This window comes from Etheostoma cragini, chromosome 20 (assembly GCF_013103735.1).
Source record: "Etheostoma cragini isolate CJK2018 chromosome 20, CSU_Ecrag_1.0, whole genome shotgun sequence".
Taxonomy (NCBI): Eukaryota; Metazoa; Chordata; class Actinopteri; order Perciformes; family Percidae; genus Etheostoma; species Etheostoma cragini.
Genome location: NC_048426.1, coordinates 433,320 through 459,921, shown reverse-complemented (window position 1 = coordinate 459,921; position 26,602 = coordinate 433,320). Strand labels below are relative to the sequence as shown.

General features: G+C 40.8%; 3 protein-coding genes across 15 annotated transcripts in view; all 3 read right to left on the bottom strand.

Annotated features, from left to right (window-relative positions):
* The window catches only part of dctn1b (dynactin 1b), a 48,508-nt gene extending 37,511 nt beyond the window's left edge, over nucleotides 1-10,997 (bottom strand). For 6 of the 12 annotated variants that reach the window (XM_034858225.1, XM_034858226.1, XM_034858228.1 and 3 more), the window contains exons 1-2: nucleotides 6,445-6,878; nucleotides 1,654-1,905 (exon numbers count right to left, since the gene is read on the bottom strand). In XM_034858225.1, coding sequence (XP_034714116.1) covers nucleotides 1,654-1,905; nucleotides 6,445-6,477 — 285 coding nt within the window. In that variant the 5' untranslated portion in view covers nucleotides 6,478-6,878. Of the gene's footprint in view, nucleotides 1-1,653; nucleotides 1,906-6,444; nucleotides 6,879-10,824 lie in introns of those variants that run through there. The other 6 variants (XM_034858229.1, XM_034858233.1, XM_034858232.1 and 3 more) reach the window with 2 other exon arrangements.
* A 1,365-nt stretch (nucleotides 10,998-12,362) lies between these two features.
* Nucleotides 12,363-14,276, bottom strand: nat8 (N-acetyltransferase 8). 2 transcript variants are annotated; one of them, XM_034858256.1, is made up of 2 exons: nucleotides 13,955-14,276; nucleotides 12,363-13,216 (listed from the first exon to the last, which is right to left on the bottom strand). In XM_034858256.1, exon 2 carries the CDS (start codon nucleotides 13,205-13,207, stop codon nucleotides 12,533-12,535), a length of 675 nt encoding a protein of 224 aa, XP_034714147.1. In that variant the 5' UTR covers nucleotides 13,208-13,216; nucleotides 13,955-14,276; the 3' UTR covers nucleotides 12,363-12,532. The 2 variants fall into 2 exon arrangements, with proteins under 2 accessions (XP_034714147.1, XP_034714148.1); XM_034858257.1 differs by having other exon boundaries at nucleotides 12,363-13,219; nucleotides 13,955-14,008.
* Nucleotides 14,277-14,946: 670 nt separating this feature from the next.
* slc39a8 (solute carrier family 39 member 8) lies at nucleotides 14,947-25,231 on the bottom strand. The gene is made up of 8 exons (XM_034858961.1): nucleotides 24,611-25,231; nucleotides 23,766-23,928; nucleotides 21,631-21,800; nucleotides 21,419-21,541; nucleotides 20,203-20,373; nucleotides 18,354-18,561; nucleotides 17,161-17,345; nucleotides 14,947-15,402 (listed from the first exon to the last, which is right to left on the bottom strand). Exons 1-8 carry the CDS (start codon nucleotides 24,833-24,835, stop codon nucleotides 15,256-15,258), a joined length of 1,392 nt encoding a protein of 463 aa, XP_034714852.1. The 5' UTR covers nucleotides 24,836-25,231; the 3' UTR covers nucleotides 14,947-15,255.
* Nucleotides 25,232-26,602: the final 1,371 nt, after the last annotated feature.

Genomic DNA, 26,602 nt, shown 5'->3' with positions numbered 1-26,602 from the left:
CCCCCCCCCCCCCCCCCCCCCCCCTTTAGGGGAGTATTTGATGGTTCCCCCCAGGCCACCATCGACAATCAATGTAGAGATGGGAAGTAACAAAGTACAAATACTTTGTTGCTGTACTCAAATAGATTTTTCAGATACTTTTATTTTACTATTTATATTTGTGCCGACTTTTTACTTTTACTACGTACATTTTAACACAAATATAAGTACTTTCTACTACTTACATTTTATAAAATTGGCTTGCTACTTTGATTCAAATAATTTCAGTGAAGTTACCGTTATTATTTTTCGTTTCATCAATACCAAATTGAATCTAATTGGATTGAAATATACATAAGGGATAAAAGGTTGTTATAGCGAACCCCCCCACCCCCCCCGACAGGGTGATCAGGACACTGAGGCGAGGCGGAGGGGCTTGAATCAGCCTGAATTATTGTTATAATGGGCTGCAAACCGCGCCAACCGAAACACCACGACCTGCTGGCTTTCAATACTTTACCATCGAGTTTGAAAACCACATAGTGGTAAATCTATGCATTGTTTCAATAACTTTATTAAATGTACGTCAATGGTCAGTTACATGTGTTCTCCTGCTAGCATGGACCATGCCTCGGCCCCTAGCATTTGGTCAAGTAACATTAAGCTTAGCAAGTGTTCACTTTATTTCAAAATAGTCGAATATTAGCCAAAACAATTTCTGCATGTATAGCTTTATATTAAAATCAATGCTGTAGTAACGTCAACGTTACTCAAGGCCGTTCTTGTTATCGATACCATTAAAGTTCACGTTAACGTTACTTGATCTTGTCTCACATCGACTTTATTTTAGGCTAAAGTTAACGTTAACGTTAATGTCTCAAACCTCTCAGACATAAGTTAGACAACTCACGTTTGAATTCTCACAGAATCACAACTGAATTCATATCTTGCTACTCGGTCAGAATCCTATTAACCTGGAGTCCCGGTGTCTATATCAATAATCATATATGGGATGTTTTAGGTCTGTCAGCAGACACCATTTAAAATGTAGCCAATGACATATAAAGAGCCTTTTATTTTTTTAATGTCCACTGAAGTTCCTGAGCGTGCTCTCTAGTAACATGTGTCTGGTCCAGCTAGCTTTGCAGACAAATGGTTGCCATTCACAAGGCTACTTTATACTTTAAGTACATGTCCAAGCCTGTTCTTTGTTACTTTTACTTGAGTAAAGAATTTCAGTACTTCTACCAGAGTATTTTTTAACCCAAGTATCTGTACTTCTACTTAAGCAGGGGAAGCGAGTACTTTTGCCATCTCTGAATCTATGATTACAGTAATTTGCAGGGGAACTTTGCAGTATTTTTCTGGAAGAAGAAAATGAAAAACATTTTCGTGAGAAAACAAAGCACACAGCCTGGAGCAACAGCAAAATGCTGGCACCATGCAGACAACAGAAGAAAATATCAACCCCCACACAAACCCACCGCTTCAAATAACAACTAAATCTCAAACATTTCACAAAGTAAGGAACTGAACAATGTATAGATGGAGGATGTACTGGTAGGGCACTAGAGGGGGGAGACAGTAGCGTCTTCCTCTGCTTTAGGTTTCTAGCAATCCACATTAATCATTTAGGAAAGTAAACCTTACATCTGCTAATATTTCTGTCGTTACCTGTGATTGTCTCACAAATATCCCCCGGTTCTCCTCGCAGGTGAAGTAGCGTTTGCCCTGCACGGTGCCGTCGTTCTTGCCCTTGGCCTCGTCCAGGATGACCCCCACCCATTTTCCGGAGGCAAACAGAGTGTTTCCGATGTAGGCCACCGTGCCCTGCTGCCCCTTCCCAATCACCTCCACCAGGGAGCCCACTTTGACGGGACGCCCGCCCCCGTCCGAGCTCATCCTGCTGCTGCCGCTGCTGGTGGTCTGGGTGGGAGAAGAGAACACACACACACACACACACACACACACACACACACACACAGGAAATGATGTTCACATTAACACTATTAAAGGCAATTTAATTTGTACATGTTATTGGACATTCCTAATAAACATATTAGTGGAGTTCACTACTCATGAGAACTTTCTTCTTCTCAGTCAGTAAAAACAGTTGTAAATGTCTTCTGTGGCTCTAGAGGAGAGTCTGAGATAAGAAGAATTTGAAAGACCACAGTATTTACCAGGCAGGAAACTAAAGACACTTTCAAGTTGCATTGTGGGAAACGTAGGATCTAGGGGTTTTAAAGCTTGATGACTAATCGGGATTTAAAGTGAGGACATCCAGCAACACTTAATTTAATCACAAATCACATAAAAATATGTCTCTTTGACCCTTAACACCATAAACTGAATTTAAGGTCCTCAAAAGAAAGCTTGAAATCTCAGTTGGAGGCGTCATGCTGTGATTATCACAGCCAGCCTCTGACGTGATAAATCAGTGAATGAGCAAAAGGAAAAGCTTTTAATCACTGCTTTATTAGATACATCCTTGTCAAAAAGACATATGTTTCTTCAGATGCATCATAAACTGTTGGTGCACATCTGTATTAAATGGGTCTTCTCCAGGACCGTAACAGCACACAGGGGTGACCTGCTGTGAGAAAGAATTAAGAGTCTACTGAAAGTAGTTTTAACGTCATTCTGACCCACTGAGCTGTTCAGGCCTCACAATCACCTGAGATTTCAGAAAGCAAATAATATGTAATCAAATAATCCTGCATAACCCAATTTACAGTGGGATGTCCTAGAAGGGATGGTGACTCAGCAGAACAGACAGGAGCAGATATGATTAGTCTGGGAGAGAACAACACACTGGAAACATGTCTTTGTGCTGCTGTTTAACTTGCAAGTTAAACAAACAGCAACACAGCAAAACCGACAGACCAAAGCAACATAAAGGCATTTCGAAGTTTTACATTTTATATGCTAATCTGTCTCATTAAAGGCCGTTTCTTTTCTTTTTTTAAATATACATTGGTCGATACTTTGATCGGAATATCGGATTTCGAAATAAGCTAATATTTGTATTGGTATCGGCCTTTTAAATTCCTGGTATTATCGGTCAGGCTCTACAATCCCATTCACTTTTAGTCAAATTCAGTGAATATCTCCTCAAGGTCACCTAGCTCTTTATTGTCTGCGCTGAACAACCATCTGGTGTTCAATGGCATGAGCCACACAACAGTATGGCAGCCAATCAGCAACAGCTGGCTGCACGTCATAATCAAGAAGAAGAGATGGCAGAGAAACCACAAAAGAGGAAAAGAACTGAAGATTAAAAATTAAAACCTAAGTTGCATGAAGAAAGGAGGAAGAGCCTTGTTAACTTCAGTGAGGCGTTTCAGTGCTGCAGAGAGCGCCGGGATTTTAAAGAATGACCACCGATGAGACGGTTGGTCCCGTCCTGATAGGGAGTAATAATGTTAGCTGTTTCACTTCAGTAGGTCACTTTCACCTCGTCCGTTTGCTCTTGTTAGTGACGGCTGCTCCCAACTGGCGGGCTTCACAGCTGACGGTTCCTAATCAGCAACCTATAGCTAACATCGATTCTGACATATTTCGTTTAGTCAGCAGAAACACAGCCGACCGAGTCGATAGAGCAGCACACGCTCATCCATGAATCTGGGGGGTGGAGCTTTCTGAAGAGGGGCGGGGGTGTATGTTTGGCAGCTGAGTTTGAATATTGATCTTTGTGCAGCATCACATACTTGCACCTTTAAGTAAAAGATCTGAGAACTTATTCCACCGCTGACTACCTTAAACATGTCTTTTTATAATATCCATCAATTTATCAGCACAATAATACTTCAAATGAGGATAGCGGAACTTCCTGCTTAATGAACACAACTGGCACTGATCACACCTGTTGGGAAGCCAGTGAGGGATCATATCTCTGTGGAGCAGTGGAGACAGCAGTGACATGGGAAGCCATACGAGGGCTTTGGCCATTCCAGATCAGAAAGGAGAACAGGTAAAAACATGAAAATGTAGTCAAACTGCATATTTACAGGACTTAACAGTCAGGCAGCCATGTTACACAAGGTGAGGGCATTTAATCTAAGCTAAGTATAGGTTGGAATGTGGTCATATAAAGAGTCTATTGTTTCAGTGCTCTTTAAAACATAAGCTTAAAAGATGGTGAAATACTTCACCGATTAGCATTAGGTTTTGTTTCAGTAGAAACCGGGTAGTATTTTTGAATAACCGTGCTTCCCTCCCTCATGTCCCCGAGACGATTCTTAAAAATGGATTTCCTGTGCATAATACCGACTTTATAGAAAATACAAATGTATCATTTTGTTGGCAACAGCATGAAACATTATCAAGAAGAGAAGAAATGATGAGCTCTTCTTCTGGCAGCTGGTAGCTTCGTACCGTGTACATATAACACCAGACACACTCTACAGATGCAGATGTTCTTTTACTAACATCACCGTTAAAATATTCAGCAACAAATCCTGAATTCCCATGATTGCTTCAAGTATAATTAACATAGCTTATAATTCATGACCAAAATGGAGAGGTGTTTTACGTCCTTGAGTCAAACATTTTCTACGTCATAGTCAAGACCCTCACGTCTTTTATTCACGATGTAACATCTATTCCAATCCATCAAATCACTTCAGATTTATAACAGAAGCAGGACTCGTTGGTTTACACTGCTTCAGGGAGAATACACATACACCTGTCGACAATCTGGAATCAGACAGCTGGGCGATATGGAGAAAATCAAAGAGCATGATACTTTTGACCAAATACATTGATGAAATCAATGTCACCAATATCACAAATAATGTGGATACCATAACTAGGTGGCTAAGGGCAATTCATAAAACAGTAAGTCAGTCCAGTAAGTCCAGAAAATGACATCGCTGTATTTAATGCAGCTTTTAAACCCAGTAAAAGACAACACGTGTGTCATATCACGATATCCAAAATCTAAGATGATATCTAGTCTCATACATCGATGTTGCTATATCTATATATTATATCTATATATTGCCCAGCCCTCTCTGTAATACAACATTCATTGAGAATTATAAATCAGGCTCTCTTTAAAGTCAACAAATGGGCTGCTTTGCTCGGGCTAACAGTGTGTAATGACGGCTTGGTGTTGTTCAGTCCTTGCTCCGACCTGTTTGCCATGTGCTGGAGGCAGACACCAGCCAACGAGGGCACGCTAAATTATTTACTGCCATTCTACTCTTAAACCACGCCGACTGGAATGCTAAAGGAAGATGAAAACAGCGATGCAGCCTCACGTGTTGCGCTGGTACACTGGGTATTGGGTATTGGTATCGGACGGTTAATGGGGGTCCAAGCCCGAGGGGCTGGGAACAGATCCAGCAGCGCTGTGGAACCCTAATGGTTTCCTAAGGTTTCTTACTATTCTTCACCGCCTAAAACTGATACTACAGCCTAAACCGTACATGGTGGGGGGCTGCCGTTTTTAGGACTGGTCCAGAACTCTGCAGGGACGTGGGACTAACACATTTAGTCCCTTCCAGCGCTAGGTGGCGCTATAGCAGAAAGGAAACATGTTTGGCCTCACAACTTCCAAACTGCACATTAAAAATACACATATCCATGGATTCCCTGAATTCAGCTGAATCTCTGATATAGGCCACGCCCATTTCCGCCTAGACTTCTCTGAAACTTGGTACATAGCATCGGCAGACCGACCTGACAAAAGTTATCAAAAGAGTTTTTATCAGCTGAAAATTGTGCAAATTACGCAGGAACAAATTTGCATAGCTAGCTGCAAAAACACAAACTTATCATATCTTGTCATATCTCGTCCAAAATGAAAGCTTTACAATCTTCTTGGTCCCCGGCCATAACTGCTTGCAGTTCAGTTATTGTTTTGTTTTAACAAAAAAGCAATCTACCAAAAATCTTCCCAAGCACACTGTTTCAACAGATTGTCACCTTGTTATACAGGCTGGATTAGAAAGTAATAAGGAAAAGGTTTCTGTGATCTGGAGGAAGGAAAAGAGCAGCTGACAGGTACTGTGTGAGCGCTGATGTCATCCCTCCTGGTGACTGGAAGGCTGCCTGACTCAGAGACGGGTGACAAACAGGAAGTCCACCGGGGCTCACGGGTTGTGTCCAGTGTCTAATGATAACAAAAAGCCCTTGTGGTCCTATTACCTGCCTTTCATATATCGTCTCCTACTTTACAGAGTCGAGTCATCCCAGAAGTCTGAACCTCAACATCCCAGCAGGATCGTTGAACCCGGAGGGGCATCGGAGCCCAAACAAAGAGGCGTCCATTTAGACAGAGGATTGCAGCGCTGAAATTGATTAGAAACCCCTTCTATTCAACCCGACAAGGAGCTGATGACAGAGTGAAACTAATTGAAGAGACGTGACAGAAACAATGGCGCAGAGATTAGGACTAACTTAAACACAGCCTGGCCCCTTCATCTTACCGGGAGGTAGAAACACCTTATACACACTCACCCGGGTGTACGTGCTCCTCCTAGTCTGTGACATGTTTCCTGGTCGCCACCAAACCGCCTGTCTCGACCGAAGGCTTGTTATTGGGGAGACTGTCACCCAGACAGAAGGGGGTCTATAGGAGAAGGGTGGGGAGGGGGGTTCGGTGATGCTGCTGGAGCGTCTCGCTTTCTCTCTGTCTCTTTTATAGAATCAGACCACTCTACTGATCAGCCTGAGCTCTCCAGACTCCCCGTCCCTCCTCTGTGTCGCTGCCAGAGGAAAGCCAGCAGGAGCGTTTTGGCTCCGTCATAAAGTTTCTGGGGGGGCAGACGGTGGACGATCCGTCCCTCCAATGAATGGACCGGAGGAACAACAGCAGAGCAAAGCAGGGGGAAAAACATCCAGGCTTGGTCTGATGTGAGTGCATCAGCTGAGAGCCAGCACTGCGCTGCGCTAATGTCTGCGCCGGCTTCTGCAGGAGGGAGGGGGGGGGGGGGGGGGGGGGGGGGGGGGGGTTAGGCCCAGACTGAGGTGCAGGGTCCTAAAGCCTACAAATACATCTCTTAGAAGCTTCTCAAAATAAACTTGACAGTCATTATTCCCCACGCATGTCCTTTTGGAGGTTTGGAGTTGTTTTGGACTTCTCCGAGACTGATCTGGCTAATCAGAGAGTCCTGATAAGACAAATCATTAAAATACTAATGCAATTATCACTAATCGAGTTATGAATGATCACTCAAGTCAACCCAAACATCTCCTTTAAGACCATCACTGCAGCAAAGAAGTAATGTTCCAGAGCCCGGATGGATCTTTGTCACTGCAAAACAAAAACACGGGCAGTAAGCATTTCCCAACTGTGGTGGGTGGGGGGGTTTAACCAGTCCCCCCGATCTGATTCCGCTTCATTGTGGCCAAACACAAAAGGCCCAGGTGATGCACTGTAATGAAGCACACTGTAAGCCATAGCCAGCAGATTGCATTAGGGCCCGTCACCCAGCGAGGATTAGTTCTCCTTTTCAGCTTTTATCAGCTGACTGCATGGCTGGGGCTTTTTCACTCTGTCCTCTCCATTTCTGTGTTGTCATCTTTTTGCAATGGATGGCAATGCCGCAGGGTTTCTGGGCAAGAGCTTTCAGCTTAGCGGCGGATGAGAGATGTTGTGAGAGTGTGCTTTTCAGCATCAGAACAAAAAGAGACCCAGCCTTCAGGAGGGGGAGATGTGTCTACTATCCAGAATAATGCAACGCTCTCAGAGCTTCAGTAACCAAACATGGACCAGGACAGCAACACACAACTGAAAGTACTGCCTTTGGTCTCAGGAAAATCCCTTCACATACAGCAGGGATGTACTGACTGAGGGAGTCTATACGTACAAACATACCGGTACATAAAACTCTAGAATTGCATTTAAAGTCTGGAAAACAGCTTAAATATCCAAAATTCAGCGTCTTCCAAGATTTCAGACGAGGAAGTTGTTCACTTGAGGATGTTTAGGGGTAAGCCTCTGCAGTCTCTTTGCACCCTTTTATGCAAATGACAAAAGCAAGACCAAAAGAAAGGGTGTCGGGGGGGTAGAGGGTGACACGTGGGAGGTAGAGGGGGAACCGAAGAAATAAGAAGGAGATAAGCAGCAGACAGCCAAAATTCAAAGAACCCCCTTCTAACAGAAGACGGGGACAATAGCAGAGAAAGAGGCGTTCCCGGCTCAGCCAGACGCTGTCTGCTGCTGCGACCCGTCCACAGAGCGGCGTGCAGGAAGGTTGCAGGAACAGAGGTGACACTCGGGGATTTCAGCGATACCACCACGCTGCACCTCCACCGGGCTGCAGGTCCAGGAGGAACGAATAAACGCCACGGATGGAGGTAAAGAGGAGCAAGCTGCCATTGATTAAGACTATTTAGGGGAATATGATCATAGTTTGGCATGTTACATAGTGACATAGATAGATAGATAGATAGATAGATAGATAGATAGATGAATCATGGGCTAAAATGCAAACTGCTCTGTCAGCTGTCAAGGTATCACAATGTCACTTAGGTAAAGAATTCTTAGGGACGTCACATAACCCCGTTTAATTTAGGGCTAAAAAATAACACTTTATTCTGATTAAATGAATCTGTTTTTATGTTGTCATCAGATGTGTTACTTACTATGACTTGCAGCCAGAAAACCAAATCAATTTGTGTATAAAGATATGAAACAGATCAACTTAATGTACGTAGTAATCAGCAAATACTTGTTCCTTTACCTGATAAATGCTTTAAACTATTGATTCAATAACTACCTTTCTAGTAGCTTGACTCAAAACTAGTTTCATTTATTATGAGGACACTACAGTTACTGAACTGAATCCATGCTAACAGCAGACATTTTTAAATCAGATGCGCTGCCTCATAATTGTAATGTTGCAACTGTTTTCTTTTAATAACATCATGTACTGTGTGTCATTTTTTTCCTAAAATACCATATTCAATTGGGCGGCAACTACTGATTATTAACGTTATTTTCCTGATTAACTGCTTGTTTGGTCTATAAAATGTCAGAAAATTGGGGAAAATGTCCATCCATGTTTTGTTTTTTCAAATCAAGGTGATGCCTTTAAATTTCTTGTTTTGTCAGTCCAAAAACCCCAAAATATTCAGTTGAATTTGATATAAAATAGAAAAGCAGGATATCTGATACTAACACTTAAATAGTAATTTATCAATCAATTGGTTAGCCTTTCATAGTTTGCTTTTCATAGTTTATTACTGTAAATGAAATATATTTGGGGGTTGAACTGCTGTTACAAACCAGCAAGGACAAGGACATTTGCATAGTTCAATGGTTTATTAGTTGAATTCCTAATCAGTAGATGCACTGATAATGGAAATAGCTCAGCTAATTATACTGTATGTTGGCTTTAATTAACCACATGCATGTATGCTAATGATATTCAGCCTGGTCTCAACACTAACACACAGACAGGAAAAATAGGTCATCCGTAGAAAACCAGGGCACAGCCTGTTCATTCCTGTACTTTATATATTTTTTTTTATATGAAAAAAATAAACATTCAGAGGGCTGAAAACATGTACGGAAACCAGTAACTGTGTCTACTACACCTGTCTCATGGCAGACATGTTGACATAACCACAGGTGTGTTCCAAACCCTTAATGATGGCTGCATTCCACTTAGGAGAGGCCCTGGTACTGCGCATGCTGACTCACTGAAATAGCTCCCTGGGACACTTGATGGAATTGAGCCATCATTTAATTAATTTCAGCTGTGCTTTTCCTACTATGCCAAGTTGTGAGCCTCTAAACACCCACACAGGTGACTTCAGTTACTCTGGCTGATTAGACCTCTCTTCATCACTGTACAAATCTTTTCAACCAATAACAATGGTAAAAGGGGACATTTGTCCCGCCCTAACAGGTGCAAAAAAAAGCTAACAAGGGACTCAGGAAGATGCCAATCAATCAGTGTAACCACGCCCATGAAATTTGATGTTTTGAATATGAAGAACGTTTTCAACAATGCAGGAGAATAATAATAATTTCCTTCACATAAATGAAGACCTTTGAATTACACATTGTTGCAAAAACAGCACAAACACCACAACTACTGTTGCATAAAAATTCAAAACCTATGCCCTTAATTGCTTCAATGTGTATCTCATTTTAACAGCATGGTCAACATAAAAAATCCTTACAAAATATAAATTAAAAACATCCATGGTTAAAATAGGAGCTAAACATGTCATGTGGTGCCATTTAGTTAGTTCAGAGCCGTTAAACCACTGCTGCACAGATATCCCACACTGAGCAAATTAATGTTATTTCAGTCATTTAATTGACATAATGAGCAACTATTAATCCAAAAAACATCTAAATAATACTAATATTTTCCCTGTAATGTCCGCAGGGAACAGCGTGGGTGTGGCTGCAGCCTGACATGACAGGACATGTTCTTCCGACCACTGAAATGACAAATTATGGGCAAAAATATCTGGATTTGAGATTCGTTTTTAAATCAAAACGAGAAACAAAAGCCAATTAGAGACTGGATATCCTGACCCACACTGCCTCAATAACGACCAGCCAAAGGTCATTATCCATTTAAAATAATCTCGACTACACTATTAGCTAGTTGTTTCAATGTGTAAATGTCGTATTTTAACGGCTGTGGAAGGGGTTTAAATCGTCACTTTTATGGCTGATGTTTGGTGCTGTCAGCAGCCAGTGGGACACTCCCTGACCATTAGCTAGCAAGAGTAGCCGTTAGCTTCGGGTGGCTTTCTCAAACAAAAACAGTTAAACTGTTTAAAACACACACGTTTATATTTCCAAATATGTGTGTAAATGTGCTTTCAATTAATCTCTCATTGACCAAATGACATGCGAGTGCTAAACCGTACCTGTTTGTGTCCTCAAATCCGGCTAACCGCTGAGCCTCGCCCCGACGAGGCTACATCCATCCTCGGAGAAGTGAAGGCACACATTGGTCCTGAGCTGTCCGAGCTGCTGCCTGACCCGGCCCGCTTCACACGATCAAAGCAGGCCGCTGATATTTTTTACACTGTCTCAGACTGGAAAGATATGAAGTATATAATTCACTCGTAAGTCGATTACAGCTGACAAGGTTTAAACAGAGCTGGACAATATGGTGGAAATAATGCTTTTATTAAACAGAACTTAGAACATTTAGAGCAAAAAATAATTTTGACATTAGTTTAAAGTATTAGACATAATTGAGCATTTGTGTATCCACATTTGTTTAATGTAAGTTTTGTGTTTTAAAGAGGTTTAAACAGATTTTTACAACGATTATTATTTTTTATTTTCAAGTCTGTGTATTCTGTTTCACTTCATTGCCTGGCTATAAGGCAAATGTATTCTTAGGGACAGTAAAGCTTAAACATGATGTTCATCAAATCACAAACCTGATTCAAAACAGACATATCCATTAGATGTGATTAAAACCCACCTGAGAACCTCGCCAGCATCAGTCTCAAACAGTGTAGCATCCTGTATGCAAACCAACCACAGGGGCAGAACCTAAGTATCACCCGAGGCATCATTATCAGGCTCAGTTCCCAACAGGATCCTCACCCCGGGGCCACAAACTTCCTTTAACTCTCACAAAGAAGAGACTTGTACTTCCTGTTTGCTGAACAGGTATTTGACTCTCTTTTAAGGCTTACAGAAACACAGACATTTGTAAAGCTGTAGGCCTCCATTTCAGAGTGAAAAGTAGTCCCCCCCCCCCCCCCCCCCCATACACAGCCCTGTTCTGGGTAGCTGATCACCTGAACAGATTGCTCTAGAGATATAACACAGCTCCCGAGCAACAAAAAGGAAGTGAATGGGTATATTTTAGATAAAAAGGTCAAATTACTCATGCATATTGAATACTATGTCAGAGGGAAATACTGTTAAAAAACAAGTACATGATCTCCCTCCTTCAGGTCACATTTTTGGCTTATAGGTGAAGTATTTGAAGTATGCTATTAGTAGTAGTAGTAGTAGTAGTAGTATTGAACTTCTAAAGTCAGACTTAAAACTTATCTCAAGGTTCAGCATCTCACTTTCTATTGCAACATAATTTAATTTTATAATAACAATGCTCTCTTTTTCAAAGTGAAAAATCTGTACACCTCACTGCTATTGGAATCCTTTTTAGGAGGGATTACTGTGGCATTAAAAGAGGACTTGACTGAAGAAAAATCAATAACAGAAACACTGAATTTTATAATGTAATTCATTTGGATCAGTCAGATCATGAGACACTTAATGAGATAAGTAATATCAGGCTTGATACCAATCCCGTGTTTCATCCCTAATGGTACTACAAAATAAAAAATGAATACTACAAAATTGCAGGAGCATGCTCGGATCTATAACTTTTTTATGAGTATCCTTCAGTATCAAGAAAAAAGAATAATAAATGATCAATCTGTTCTGTGCGTGTGTGAGATGGTAACGAGAGGAATCATGCCTACTCTTTAACAGCAGGTGTTGTTCCTCGTGTTAATACTGTCATCTGACCAGCTGTCCTGAGTGCATTGTAATGCATGCTGGGAAAACATTAGCCTATAAACTGGAGGAGTCTCACATCCAGACCACTCAGTCATTTCCCCCATCTCTCTGTAAATCGAGCCTGTACTCAAACAGAGTGAAGTTCGTGATCTTGGCAGCGAGCTCAGGAATAACAACCTCTCGGGTCTTCTTGTAGCCCATGTGCTCGTACAGCTTCTGAGCGTCTGTCTGCACCACAGAGGTTTGCAGGACGACCGCTGCATAACCCCTGTCCCGAGTAAAACCGGCCACCGTCCGACACAACGCCTTGGCGATGCCCATTCCACGGTGACCGCGGCGTATAGACATGCGTTTCAGCTCCAAGCAGCCAGGCGCGTCCTGACTAGGAAAGCACCCCACCATGCCAACCACCCGACCCTCAACGTCAGCCACCCAAAAACCAGAGTCCTTCTGCTTCAGGTAGGCCTCGCTGATCTTGCTGACGTCCTTCCTGAGCGAGATGTCGATGTAGCTGTTGAACATGTAGATGACAAACTGCCGGATCCCGGCTAGGAACAGAGTGACGGCCAGGATGGGCAGCAGGAAGGACTTGGAGCTGGTCACGAGAGCGCAGAACAGGCACATGAGCACCATCTGGGTGAGCGGCTGTTTCAGGACGTGCATGAAGGCCGAGGGCACGTGCTCGCTCATCCCAAGGGTGAAGATCTCCTTCACTGCCTCTGCATCGTCATCCCGATACTTCCGGATCTGAAACCCGGCCATGGCTCAGCCCTGCTTTGGAAATCAACAAGAGGGCAGAGGATGAGGTCACACAGTACTACAAAGGACCAGAAAAATCACTTTGCAATCATATATTCCTTTTGTTTTGTTGCCCCTATATTTCTCCACTAGTGCACTCCATAAAATAATTATAGTGTCTTTTCAAGTAAAAATACAAACTATTTGCTGGCATATTCTTCATTTGAGTAATGCTGAATTTCATTATTTAGATATTTAGGTTGTTAGTTCAACTACTTATGAAATTTAAAATATCACGTTGGGTTATATGAGCTTGTGATGAATGTATCACAGTTGGTAAGTACACAGTACTTTAGAAGTACAGCTAAGAAGTCCAGTTTCATAAAGCTGTGAAACATGATAGACTTCTTTCCCCTACTTAAATACTGACTTATTAATACTGCGTTCGCGTCCTTTATTAGCCTTTCCTGTATGAATGCATGTCAATGAGCCACAAACGCCACGCGAGTCAGTTTATTTTTATTTCTCAAGCCAAGATATGTTAGAAATGCTAACTTTACTAGCCATTGACTATCTTCATCACGTAGCTAGTCATTCAACATTAAATAACATTAATAGCCAAGGTTAAAAACCAGCTGTGTCGCGTTTAAAGAAAAGTCTTTGATCCCACTTATTAGCTAACAGCAGCTAGCATCCTTGCTAGCATCACAAAGTTGCCACGGATTTGGATTAGCTGTGTAAAAATAGATGAGATAAACAAACATGACTTACGTGTGAGATTGAATGCTTTTTGTCAACAGAGTCTGGATGCCAGAAGTCAAGTATTGTCTCATAAAATGTCTCCCAGCTACTTTTATTCAGTCACTGGTCCCCCATCTACTTCCCCAATGCCAACATCGGATTTGCTGCATTTACGGATACCCACCAGAATGGGAAAATTAAACATCCCTCCATTCTCGTGATTTAAACTCTATGTATTTTTGCCATATGGGTGTTTAGATCACCGTCGCTGTCAAACACACGTCCTCGATATATTCCATGTTGAATGACAACTGAAGCTGAAGTGTTTCCTCACTGGGCTGTTCATATTTCTACTAAAGATAGAGATAATTACGGTGTCACTTGAAGGCAGCTTGTATCAGTTCCTGTTTTAATGCGGTTTGGCTGCCCCTTGCAGACCAACAGTCTGTCAGTCAGTTTCTTATAAAAAGGAAATAAGTCAAACATAATACATCCCCAATCTGATCCTATTATATCACAACTTTAAATGATGTATTTATTCACACAGTACTGCATTGCTGTGTGTGTATTACTATATTTAAATGTAATATTTGGTTGTTGGCAAAGAATTAAGACAATATTTCCTTTGCTTGACTTGATTTCTACAGCAACCTTTTTGTTTGTCTACTTGCGACTCCTCGTCACCAAAAAGGAACTGTATTTCCTGTTTTTTTTATATGTTTTACTTGAATATTTGTTAGACTGGAAACAGATGTAAGCAGAAAAAAATCTAAAATATACTTTAAAGAAAGAATGTTATTCTGCTTTTAGATCTTGTTAATCGTCTTCCAATCCATCAGATTTATATTGTTTGAGGTTTCTGAAACCCTTGTTGGGAACCACTGGGATATAATACATGGTTGGCCGTTGAGAAATGATCATACATGACATAAAACAGCATCACTTACCCATTTGGTTTGTTAAAGGTTAAACTAGAACTTGTCACAACTACACAGCTTCTATCAGTTATCACTAGAGCACCAATGCAGGATAACAAATGTGAGACAATTCCCACTAAATGAAGACTGAAAAAATAATTTATTGTCTCTTCAAAACACAATTTGACTAGAGTTCATACATCAAATGATTGGAAAGATTTTCCCTTTTATGGAGTCAACGTCCCACTAACTTGATAGTCAAAAGATATAAAAGCATTACTTCTCCTTTAGACATTTTAGTTTTGTTTGCACAAAACATTCACGTTACGCACACTTTCCTGCCCAGCTGAGTGGGCAGAAACAAAAAGCAGCTTGTTCTTTAATTTTTTTCTCCAGTTTTGGTCTCCGTCCCCTCTAGCCCAGGTTGATGTCCCCTGCAAACATGGTGATCAGCAGTATGATGGTGAACCCGGTGAGCAGCCCAGCGTTCTGGATCAGGAAGAAGATGATCTTGGTGGAAGTCCGCTTCTGTTCCCGTAATATGCTGTCCATCTCTGGAAACTGAGGGGAAGAAAGACAACCAGATATTAAAAATACAATGGCCTCATTGTTCAACACTCTACATAACGGGTAAATAACAACATATAAACAAGAAGTGTGAATCAGGTGATTTTGACTGCTGATGTTGACATTTTTTAAAAATTACAGGTTGGCCGAATGCTGTTTGTCTAATTTGTCTAATAATTGTCAACAAATCCCATGATAAGACCAACACCTATGAACTGATCCTGTGTACCCAGAGCCAACAGCTCATTCCTCTGTGCACACTTTTAGTCTTCGAATAAATCTGCAGGTTCATTAACAAGTTAGGAACAAAATATTTTTTTCTCCTCCATAAAAGTATACTTCTTCCGGTCGCTGGCTCTTTTAAAGTTATTTAAATTAACCAGGGGTGGAATGTAACTTAGTACAGTTACTCAAGTACCGTTCTTACGTCCAAATGTTGAGGTGCTTGTACTTTACTTGAGTCTTTTTCACAGGCAGCTAGCAGATAGTCAGGACATGTTTGCTTTATGTGACAACCAAATTTGTAGCCTAAAACACGCATGACATCACTTAGAGCACGTTTAACCAGTTTTAGAAGCTAGATAGATATATACACTACCGGTCAAAAGTTTGGGGTCACTCACAAATTTCCATTGGACTCCAGATCAGTTGCCTTGTTTTTTTTTAACCAGGGCAGCAGTTTCCAGATTACATTATGTGCTTACATAATTGCAAAAGGGTTATTTAATGTTTTCTTAGTTAGTTTTTTTAAAATAATATCAGATTAGTAAACAAAATGTGCCTTTGGAACATGGGATGAATGGTTGCTGATAATGGGAAATGTAGATATTGCATTAAAGATCAGCCCCCCACCCAGATCAGCTGGTATCCTGTCTATAATGGAGTGGAATGGACTGGGGGTATATATATTTGTATTTATCACTCTAGATGCTCTGCACACCCATTTAAGCATTTATTTATTTAAATTCATATAAATAATAACTCAACTTTTCTATGGTGTTTTTAATAGTTGTTGTGCTGTATTCTTTTAAGCTGTGAACTTTGCAAGTAATTTAGTACTACAGTTTACTGTGGTATGACAAACAAATCTTGAATCTTGAATAGAAATATGTAACTTTTGATACCAGGGGCCCTGTGTTAACTTTGTGTCTTTTTCTGTTTATATGTACTCATGCTTGAGAAATGTAACAGTTCATAACATGTCTGACCCTTTTTAACAACAAACGGTATTTTTGATCAATCTTAAACCAGTATTGATTGATTTTTGGCCCGTTGGGGGCAGCAAAACAAGCTGTAAACTAACATTACCCGGAAAGTTGATTTGACAGATAAGTTAGCAAACTGTTGCCTATTTACACAGCTAACAGGCACAGAGCAACAGGAGCATTTGGAGTCTCTGGCCCCCAAATGAATGTAATTCCAATATTTCTGCTAAACACTGAGCTGAGAGATGCTAAAACACTCTGAACACTGTAGATTTAAGGGGAACTGCAGTGTTGGGGAATAATCTCTTGTGGGTTTGTCACTATAAGTAACACAAATATACATGTGTGTTGTCATTTGATCCATTGTTAATATAAAAATGTATTCATTATAGCAGCTTTAAAGACTTAAATCGTCAGTAGGAATTAAAGGCTTTGTTCAACAAAGAGGGTAGGGAAGTCAGAAAGTGTGAAGAGATGGACTACCACATTGTTTTGGTCTTTTCATGGAGCGATGCAGAGCATCCCTGGGTGATGTAATCTAACTCACCATGTCGGCCAGTGCAATGTACAGGAACATTCCTCCTGCGATGGCAAAGATTGCATTGGGGGCAAAGTTGCTCCCGAGCAGGATTCCAAACACAAGGCCCACGTAACAGGACGCTGCTGACAGCAGGTTGAAGAAAATGGCTTGAGGGACGCTCATACCAGCATTCAGCAGGATTACAAAGTCACCTGCAGACAGAACACAGTATGAAAAGAATTCTTTCTCCACTTGGTATGCCATACAGATAAGTACAAAGAATGTTCTGTGTAGCATTATATTAAGGTTACCAGAAGAATAAAATCATCTGTACAACGAAATATAATGTTATACAACAGTATTGTGTTGTTTGATTTATACTACTGTCCACCTCATTTACATATAAGGAAGAGTAAAACTAGCAGAAACAACAAAGCCTATTTTTACATGAGTGTGTTCTGGTTCGCTGCTCAAGTGGTAACCGGCCGTGGACAAATCGAGTGTTTTGAATTTGTTTTTTGTTGATGATTATTTGGGCTCTTGGCCTTTAATGGACAGGACAGTTGCAGACGTGACAGTGGGGGGAGACATGCAGCAAAGGGCCACAGGTCTGCTTTAATCCCTGAGCAGCTGCGTTGAGGACTGAGCCTTGGTACAGGGGGGGCACGCTCTGCCAGGTGAGCTACAGGGCTCCCCAAGTGTTTTGCATTTTAGTTTATTCAGTGTATGGAGTTAAAACACATTGAAGAAGAGTTTTGGTGCAGTTCTGCAGCAAATCAGTAGAGGTCGATAAATATCTTATCGATAAATACAATTCCTTATGGCCCTTTCAGCATGAGTGAAAAGATATAACCTGCTTTAAGTCCCTTAATTTACTTTTACATTGCTTTAAAATCCATCTCATTTTATTGCACCCTGTCTCACAGAATCACATATTATTATTATTTTATTCAGTATATATCTTTTATAGCTCATTGAAGCCATTGGATATTTACAATGACTTAAATATTCAAAACCTGAGACCTTTTATGACTGCACCATGCTGTCAAATTGAGCGATTGCAGATGTCTTGTAACATTTTGGACACTTTCTTCAGCCTATCTTTGAGAGTAGAAAGATTTGCATAAACTTTGGGATCTCCATCAGAATGTAAAATAAATTCTTTGGATTTAGGCGATGTTTGACTGCACACAGCACACGTTGGTAAAAGAGAGACTCACCCAGCTCGTGGGGAAACTCCTCACATACGATGGCGGTGGACGTGCTGAACCCCGCCAGGACCGACACCGTGAAGGACGCGCCGATAGCCAGACCATCTATGAAGTTGTGCAACGCGTCGCTCAGAGTTATCATCCACGCCACCGTCTTGATGTTGGAGACGCGTTGCCCACGCAGCCAGTGGCACATCACATCCGACACCTGGATCTCCTATAAGAGGGATAAGACACACGAGTAGTGACACTGGTTGATTACACCAAAGAGGATTGATGTGTAAAATAACATATGTGGATTCAGTGAGCCACAAAGATAACACACAATGATGTGTTTTGACTCCCAAGTTCAAATCATCCAGAAAATGAAGGACAAAGTTGAACATTTTGCTTTTGCCATCTGATCATTACCTCCTTCTGGTATTTTATCATCAACACTATGAAGTAGAAAGCAAAAAAAATGGTTTGATTTTAGATTTAAATTTGATTGCTTGTATCCCCTTCATGTTTAATATGTCCAAATTACTGCAGCGGCAAAAGCGTCTTTTAAACCAGAAGAAGAGTCTACCGCCCAACTAGCAGCTCTGGGGCTGAAATAAGTTAATCAGTGCTTTAAGCTAAATGTTAACAACACCGGAGACCTGATTTGTTTAGGTCCTACCTCCGGACCAATGGGCTATCTTGACCCTTGTCTCTCACTTTCACAGCAATCCCTCCAAAGCACCAAAGTGAAAACAGGCTGAGTGACGGACAGTCATTGCCATCCCAAGGGCCAAGTTGCTAGCATGACTATAAATAAGGACTCTGAAGTAATCGTCCTTTAATGCTTCAACAAAGCGTGTCCCTCTTGGAACCACAAAATGTAAAAGATATTGATTAATCAAACTAAAGGAAATATTTTCCTTGAATGAATGGGTAGCATTTGCAATGGAACTCTTCCATTACAAATAAAATGGCACAAGTGTTTTTAACAGGAAACCTGAGTACAGTCGGACATAGACGGAGCCTTTGGGCCTTGGCTGAAGGTACTCTGCAGTGACAAAACAACCCTGTAATGGCCCCGGCCAAACAAGGAGTCTTTGTGTTCAAGTCTGACAATTCCAGCATTTACCAGGAGGGGAAGGATCTGAGGCCTTCCTCCCCTCTGTGACACTGGCATTTCTGTTTGTTTAGTATGTTGATCCCTTTAAAGCCAGACTTCTCCATGTGACAAAAGAGATGTCACCGGTTAACATGAACAGCAGCTCTAATCACCCCGTGGCCCTGATACCAGCTCAATAAATGACTCCTAACAACTAAACACCCGAGCTTATAGGAAAACAACTCGCAATCATAACGACTGATAAGTAATGCATTTATGGTCCATGATGCATTTCTGTCAGGTGTGTCTGTGATAGAGGGCCGGGGTGACATACAATCTCTATCAAGCATACAAGTAATTAAGATAAGGTTTCAAGGGCACCCAGATAGCTCAGATGGTAGAGCAGGAGCCCATATAAAGTGGTTTACTCCTCGGAGCAGCGGGCCCGGGTCCGACTCTGACCAGCAGCCCTATGCTGCATGTCGTCCCCCCCCACCCCCTCCTTTCATGTCTTCTCCTGTCCGGCTGAATAAAGGCCTAAAAAATAATCTTGAAAAACAATCCGATTACATCACAAGGCAGACCCACTCATTAGATAAGATGTAATTTAATACAACATCAATAATAATAATAATAAACTGTGATTGCTGTGTGGGTTAATATGACATGTGTGCAGACAGAGATAATCAATCCCAAGAGGTTGCTTACAAAGTAAAATAAAAGTATAATTCCCCGATCTGTACGGTTTTATTCAGCCACGAGGGTGGGCGCTGCTACCTGGGGAGGTGTCACGTGTGCATGCGGAGGTTCTGGGATCGGGCTGCTCTTGTCTGTGGCGATGGTGCTGATGCTGGTCAGAACGATAGAGTCCTTTTTCTCCAGTAAGTCTCCGTTGTGGAGGGCGTTTTCTTGATGTGGCTCTGCAGGAGTGAAGTGGCTGTGGCCGTGCTAAGGACAAGAGAGACAGTCAGAGGACCAACAGCAGAACACTATTCAGGGTCAAGGATTTGGTACACTGAGGGGACATTTGAAATATTATAGTTCCCATATTGTAAAAAGGGAGATTTCCTTGTGTTTTTTGACAATAACGCAGGTTGAAGTGCCAAATAAATACTGTGAAAGCATCAAAACGCTCAGACAGAAAGTATGAGAAAAATAATGTGTTTTTGAACATTAAAGCATGTAAACATGTTGTAGAAGAAACATGAAATACAGTTCAGTATGAACCTGAAATGAGCATGATATGCCCCCTTTAAATCTGGGATACCTTATCACTGCAAATATTACAGACAATTAAAAGTTAACTGGCCATTGGCATTAACGTCATATTTATTGTATAGCATATTTCCCAAAATGTCAAACTATTCATTTAAAAGTTTGACTTTCATAATCTAGACTTATTCTTTTGACTCTGACATTTGTTTTTAGCTTTCACCAAAACAAAAGTCTTCTGGTTTTTCATCCTGTTCCCTGATTTTAATACCTCTGTGTTAGTAAAGTTAATATTAGGATTCTGTGCCATCATCTACATTTTATATTGGGTCTCTGTAAATTACAGAGTGTGGCCTAGACCTGCTCTGTATGAAAACTGTTATGAGACTGTCAGGAGACTTGAAGTTTACAATCTGTGACCCTTTTTCAAAATGATTAAAACAGTAATAAATCATGTAAGTGACTCCCATAAAGTCAGCTAATAAACACGTTGATTCCCCGGCAGTTATACAACTGGAATAACTGATGGGTTACACTGTACTTGGAGGTATATACATAGGAGTGACATGACATTGTCATGGACGTGTCATAAACATTATGACATTACATGTCTTTTTGTAGGTGTCATTCGGTTTTGTCATGACAAGCTAGGGTTGGGGTTAGGGATCATGTGTCATGACTGTGACACGTGTTCATGACAGTGTCACGTCCCTTTTATGTAGATACCTTCATGTAAAGTTTATTACATCTTATAAAGCCACATACTGCACTGTCATCTTACCTCATTGTCCACCCTGAGAGCCATTTTTAACATCTTCTCCATAAAGAAGAGGATATAAAACCCTCCAAATATTCCAACTGCATTCCCCACATAGTTATCCACTTTGGGATCAAAACCCAGAGCCTGTGGACAGACAGGAGAATGTTAGTGGCACGTCGGCATACAATAGTTCCCTTTATGAAGCCTTTCAAAAGGTGAATTTACCTACAAACCTCTGGTATGAGCTGCAGCACGGCGTTGGAGAACAGGGTCCCGATGGCGAGGCTGATGAAGTAGGTCAGCACTTTGGGGAAATAATCCTTCTTGGTGAAGGGAATCAGGAGGAGGCCGAGCAGGGACGCCAGGTTGATCACCGTGACCGCCAGAAACCCATAACCCCACACTGGCGGGGCACAACCAAGGACAAACAGTTCCTAATAACGTCATAGTGCTACACCTTCTTCCTTCACATGATGAATGCTTTAGGCTTACTGTGTAAATCCTTTTTTGCGGAAGACATTTTACATTTTTGATCTTCTGAGATCCTATTTTCTCCATTTATTAACCCTTATGTTGTCCTCCCAGGTCAACACTGAAAATACACAATTTTTCAACTCTTTAACGTGTTTGAGATCCTTTTTTCATCATCCTTTTTTTCAACATGTTCTTCATTTGTGTAACACTACCATCAGTGTACTGTACACAGCACCAGCACCAATGTATACCACTAGTTTTGCCCTATTTTCTTTTTCAAATTCATGGTCAAGAAACGTCATTTTTATGAAATTATATCATTTTTTTGTCTTTTGTCAGTGTTTTTTTGGGGGGGGAAATAAAGTATTCGTTATATGGAACCAACCATGTAATATTTGGACAATTTGGATGAAAGAATCCTAAATTTCTGATGTAGATACTTTTAAAAACAGGAGGGTTACACTCACTTTTCACACTGCTGGTGCTGCTGGGTGAACTGTGACACTCTGTCTTTTACAGAATTATTCCCTCAGGAATGTGTGTGAAAATAACTAATGATAATAACATTATAATCTGTTTCTGAGTCAATCCAAACTGGATTCAAACTACAAACATGGCCATTGCTCACTTCTAAGCCTTTTTTTTTTTTGTTGAACTTCTTCTATTTGTTGGTTGCTAGTATCATTTCCACAATGACATTTGAGTGAAACCATCAAAATGTAGATACTGTAAATACTGTAAATATTAGCATGGGAATTAGCGTGTGTGTGCAGGTATGTGGCTGTGATTATTAAATAAGCCTCTTAACTATTGAGCAAGTAGAGACTAAGCTGACTTTTTCCACACCACAACTCACGGACAACATGGTTTCCTTTTGTGACAGAAACAACAAAAACAGGCTCTAATGTATCGCTTATTACAACATTAAAGTCTTCATTTGCAGAGGAGAGATTCTGCTCACAAGAACAAGAAACAGCATGCATCATGAACAACAGGCACAGTTGGTTGGGACTGTGTCAACAGCACCGAGGACGGTGAATCTGAGAGGTCAGCGGCTCAATCCAGGACATTGTGTGTGTGTGTGTGTGTGTGTGTGTGTTTCAGCAGATATCATAATTGGAGACAAATACGTTAGATTGGGGGATTAAGAATGATGATCCAAGACAAAGGTCCTGATGTGCACAAGCGGACACACACACAAACACACACACACACATTCAATATTCTGCTGTAGCCGACCCTTTATGGAGTTATGATAAGAGATGGAGAGAAGTGGAGCCTCTGACAGCTTTAAGGTCAGAATCATACCCTGCATCAGATGAAACTTCAGCCAATCAGTGCTCAGATTAGGGTTGCACAATAAATCACTTTTTATCATCCATCTTCTCAATATCAACTTGCACAATAAACACATCCTGAAAGGCGGCGTCACATCGCAAAAGACACTTACAATGTTTTGAGTGATTTGAATGACACTATAAGAAGAAAATGCGCCTTTTATGTTCAATGCAATGTTCAATTTGTTCAATAAAATAAAGTCCTTTTATTTGTTTTAAATTCAACAAACAGTATGTTGTATTTTAGCAGAATACTGAAAGGAGCAGCAATGCAGAACTCAGTAGACTTTATTTATCATAAGTAATAATGTTATTGCGATATTCAACGTTATCGGATATTTGCCTTATATCGTGCAGCAGTCCTGGTCCAGATAAATACCCGCATTCTCTGGCTTTTAAGGGTTTACAAGCAAAAAGAAACTGCAACCAGGGAGTGTCCTCCATCCACAGTGACTGTGTAATACTGTCAGATTCAAGGCAAACCTTGTGACTCGGGAACAATGTGGGTTGCAGGGGGTCTCAACACACAAACCAGCTGTTGGGATGGAGCAACTCACCAGAGTAGTCGAGGCGCGGCAGAGCTTTGGGGGTGGTGTAGGGGCAGGAGGGCAGCAGCACCTGGGTCAACACAGCGGGGCAGATCCTCCCCAGATGTCCCACACTCAAGCTGCTGACATTACTCAAGCCAAAGTGGGCCAAGATCTGCTCCGATGAGGAACACTGAGGGCAAAAAGAACATGTTACACATCTTATTTTCAAATTGCTTTTAGATCTCTTTTGGCTCTAAAGTCCTTCCCGTGCTGGTTGTAATGCTCCTAATGTCTCACGTCTGTCTTCTTTAAGATGTTTGTCAGTTTTGTCCGACAAAAGGCTATATTGTTTATTAAACATATGTGCGAAATACATACATTTTTGTAATTGGCAGGGGATAAAAGGCCATTTATTATGAAGTTAGCCTTATACTGTAAAGGTAAAATAGTACTTATAAGACTTATACACTTACATGTAAGTTTTATTCAATACATCAACATATTGTGTGCATTGATGCATTAATTAAATAAAAAGCTAAAAAACTATTGGCATCAAAACATATGAAGTCATTAAGACGGATTTAACTTTTTTATAAGCCCAATGCCTACAGATAACTAATAATAACTAATCAGTCAGGTGTTAGACAGAAGGTGTTGGCATTTATTACAGTATGCATTAATATCCAAGGACAACAATAATAATATTATATAGCACTTCTAAGCAATGTTACAAAGTATTTCACAACAAGATGAAATACAATAAAACGATATTAGAAAGTGTATACAACTAATAAGTCCGACATTTATTTTCCTAAATAAGTCTTAAAAAATGACAAATAAGTTGAATAAATATTAATAACTCATGTGCTCACCTCCTGGTCTGCCAGCGGGTTTCCTTCATTTATTGCCTCAGATCTTCTGCTAGACATTAACAGCAGCAAATCCTCCAGATGCTCCGGGGAAATAGAATCATTTCGACCATAATATCGTAAAATATTCTCTAGGAATACATGTCCATCCCGGTCAGCCACATGGATACTCTGAGACTTTGGGATTAAAACTAAAAGGCACGTCATAAAACAGCTTAAGATCAACATCTCTGTTTGTAGGGTTGGTTCTGTTCACTGGGAGAAAATATATCTGCTACTTGTGCTCCTCTTTACTCAGAAGTCATGATATCCGTGGAGTTAGAACGCAGTCCCGAATCAGATCCATGGCACGGTCGGAACACAAATCCGGTTTCTCCTTCTACTACTGCACTGCTCTTTCAGTCTGGACTGGTGAACTTGTTAGGAGGGGCAGTTGTTGGAGCGGGCTCTGAGGGATCGATCAGGACTATCGGAGGGAGATCAGGTTCAAAGATCAGCTGCACAGCCATGAAGGAAAAACATGGAGGGGACCGACCGCGTGCACCCAATGTTTCAATGACTTCTTTTGTGACCGACTTTCTCACTTGGTATGCAACGTGCACACACACACACACACATCTCACACACAGACACACACAAACACACACGCGCGCATATAACACACAGCGCGCGCGCGCACTTCTGTCTTGTGTGTGGTGTTGATTGGGGGACAACATGCAGAGTGGGTAACTCAGTGGGACTCAGTTCACATCTGTGGCTCCGTTAGTTCAATTGTGAAACAGCTGGAGAGAAAAAGAAATGCTAAAGTGTTAGAGAGGGTCAGTGTCGCCCCCTGGAGGCAGCGGGGGGTCACAGCATGGAAGGGCGACGCAAAGGCTCCAAATCCAGCTGATCCAGCATGTAAGAAGCATTAATAACCTGTATACAATACCTTTCATGCTTTTATATTTAACCCTGCTGCTGTCCTCGGGTCAAAGCTTTCTAGATCAGAACTATAGCCATCCAAAGGTGGAAACAGTGACAAACGTTGGGGGGAAAGCTCCAAAAACGCAGGGAAAAAACCGACGTGAACATTCTTTTTTTTTTAAACACGGTAAAAAACTAAAAAGTGACCAAAATCTCCGCCGCAGGTGACACAACCTTTTTTTTTTAAGTGACACAAAAATTGGGAAAACAAACCATCGAAAAAATCGGAAAAAAGCGAAAAGAAAAAAAAAGCCAAAAAAGGGACAACAAATTTAATAAATCTGACAAGAAAAAGTGTAGAAAAAGAACAAAATGTTGAACTTTAGACCCAGAAAAGTTTCACGGTTGAAGGGAAGACAACACAGGGGTTAAAGCTGTTAATTTGAGCAATGAGTTAATATTTTGCCCATAAAGTAATTTACTACTTTACCCATTCAATATTTATTCCTTTATTCTCTCTGTCTCCATATGCTCTTGTTTGGTTTCATTTTTTTTTCGTTTTAGATGTATGTACCTTTTATTATGTATCTCTCTCTCTCTCTCTATACTCATTACTGACACTGCTGGGGTCAATAAAGGTTTATCAAAATCAGAAACACTTTATTGATACCCAGGGGAAATACCGTTGCTCCCCTTCTAGAATATAAATATATATAAACAGCGTATTATAGGAAAATAGAAATAAAAACTATTATACTACAATATACAGTATATCAAAAAATAGTAATATTAAATGTATAAAAATATGCACACTACAGTACAACTTAACATATTTTTGGACTATTTGCATTTGAATGCAATCAATGCAATCAATGCATGTATTTGGCCTTTTTTACATTGTACAGACGTATGTTTATGGTCATTGTTGCTTTTTAAATACTGTATATATATATATATATATATATATATATATATATATATATATTTTCCAGATCAATCCTCTTCCCCTGCCTGATAAAAGTATAGAGTTCCTCATTTTGGGTTAACGATAGTTTTTGTGTACAAATTGTATCATGTCCCGTATTTGTA

Bases quoted from the DNA above. Each gene is read 5' to 3' on its own strand.
- nat8 (XM_034858256.1), bottom strand. From the start codon at position 13,207: ATGGCCGGGTTTCAGATCCGGAAGTATCGGGATGACGATGCAGAGGCA.
- slc39a8 (XM_034858961.1), bottom strand. From the start codon at position 24,835: ATGTTGATCTTAAGCTGTTTTATGACGTGCCTTTTAGTTTTAATCCCA. The intron at 23,929-24,610 runs GTGAGCACATGA...TTTTGCCCTCAG, and splicing joins ACCCGCTGGCAGACCAGGAG to TGTTCCTCATCGGAGCAGAT. The intron at 17,346-18,353 runs GTGAGTCTCTCT...TTCTGTCTGCAG, and splicing joins GGAGTTTCCCCACGAGCTGG to GTGACTTTGTAATCCTGCTG.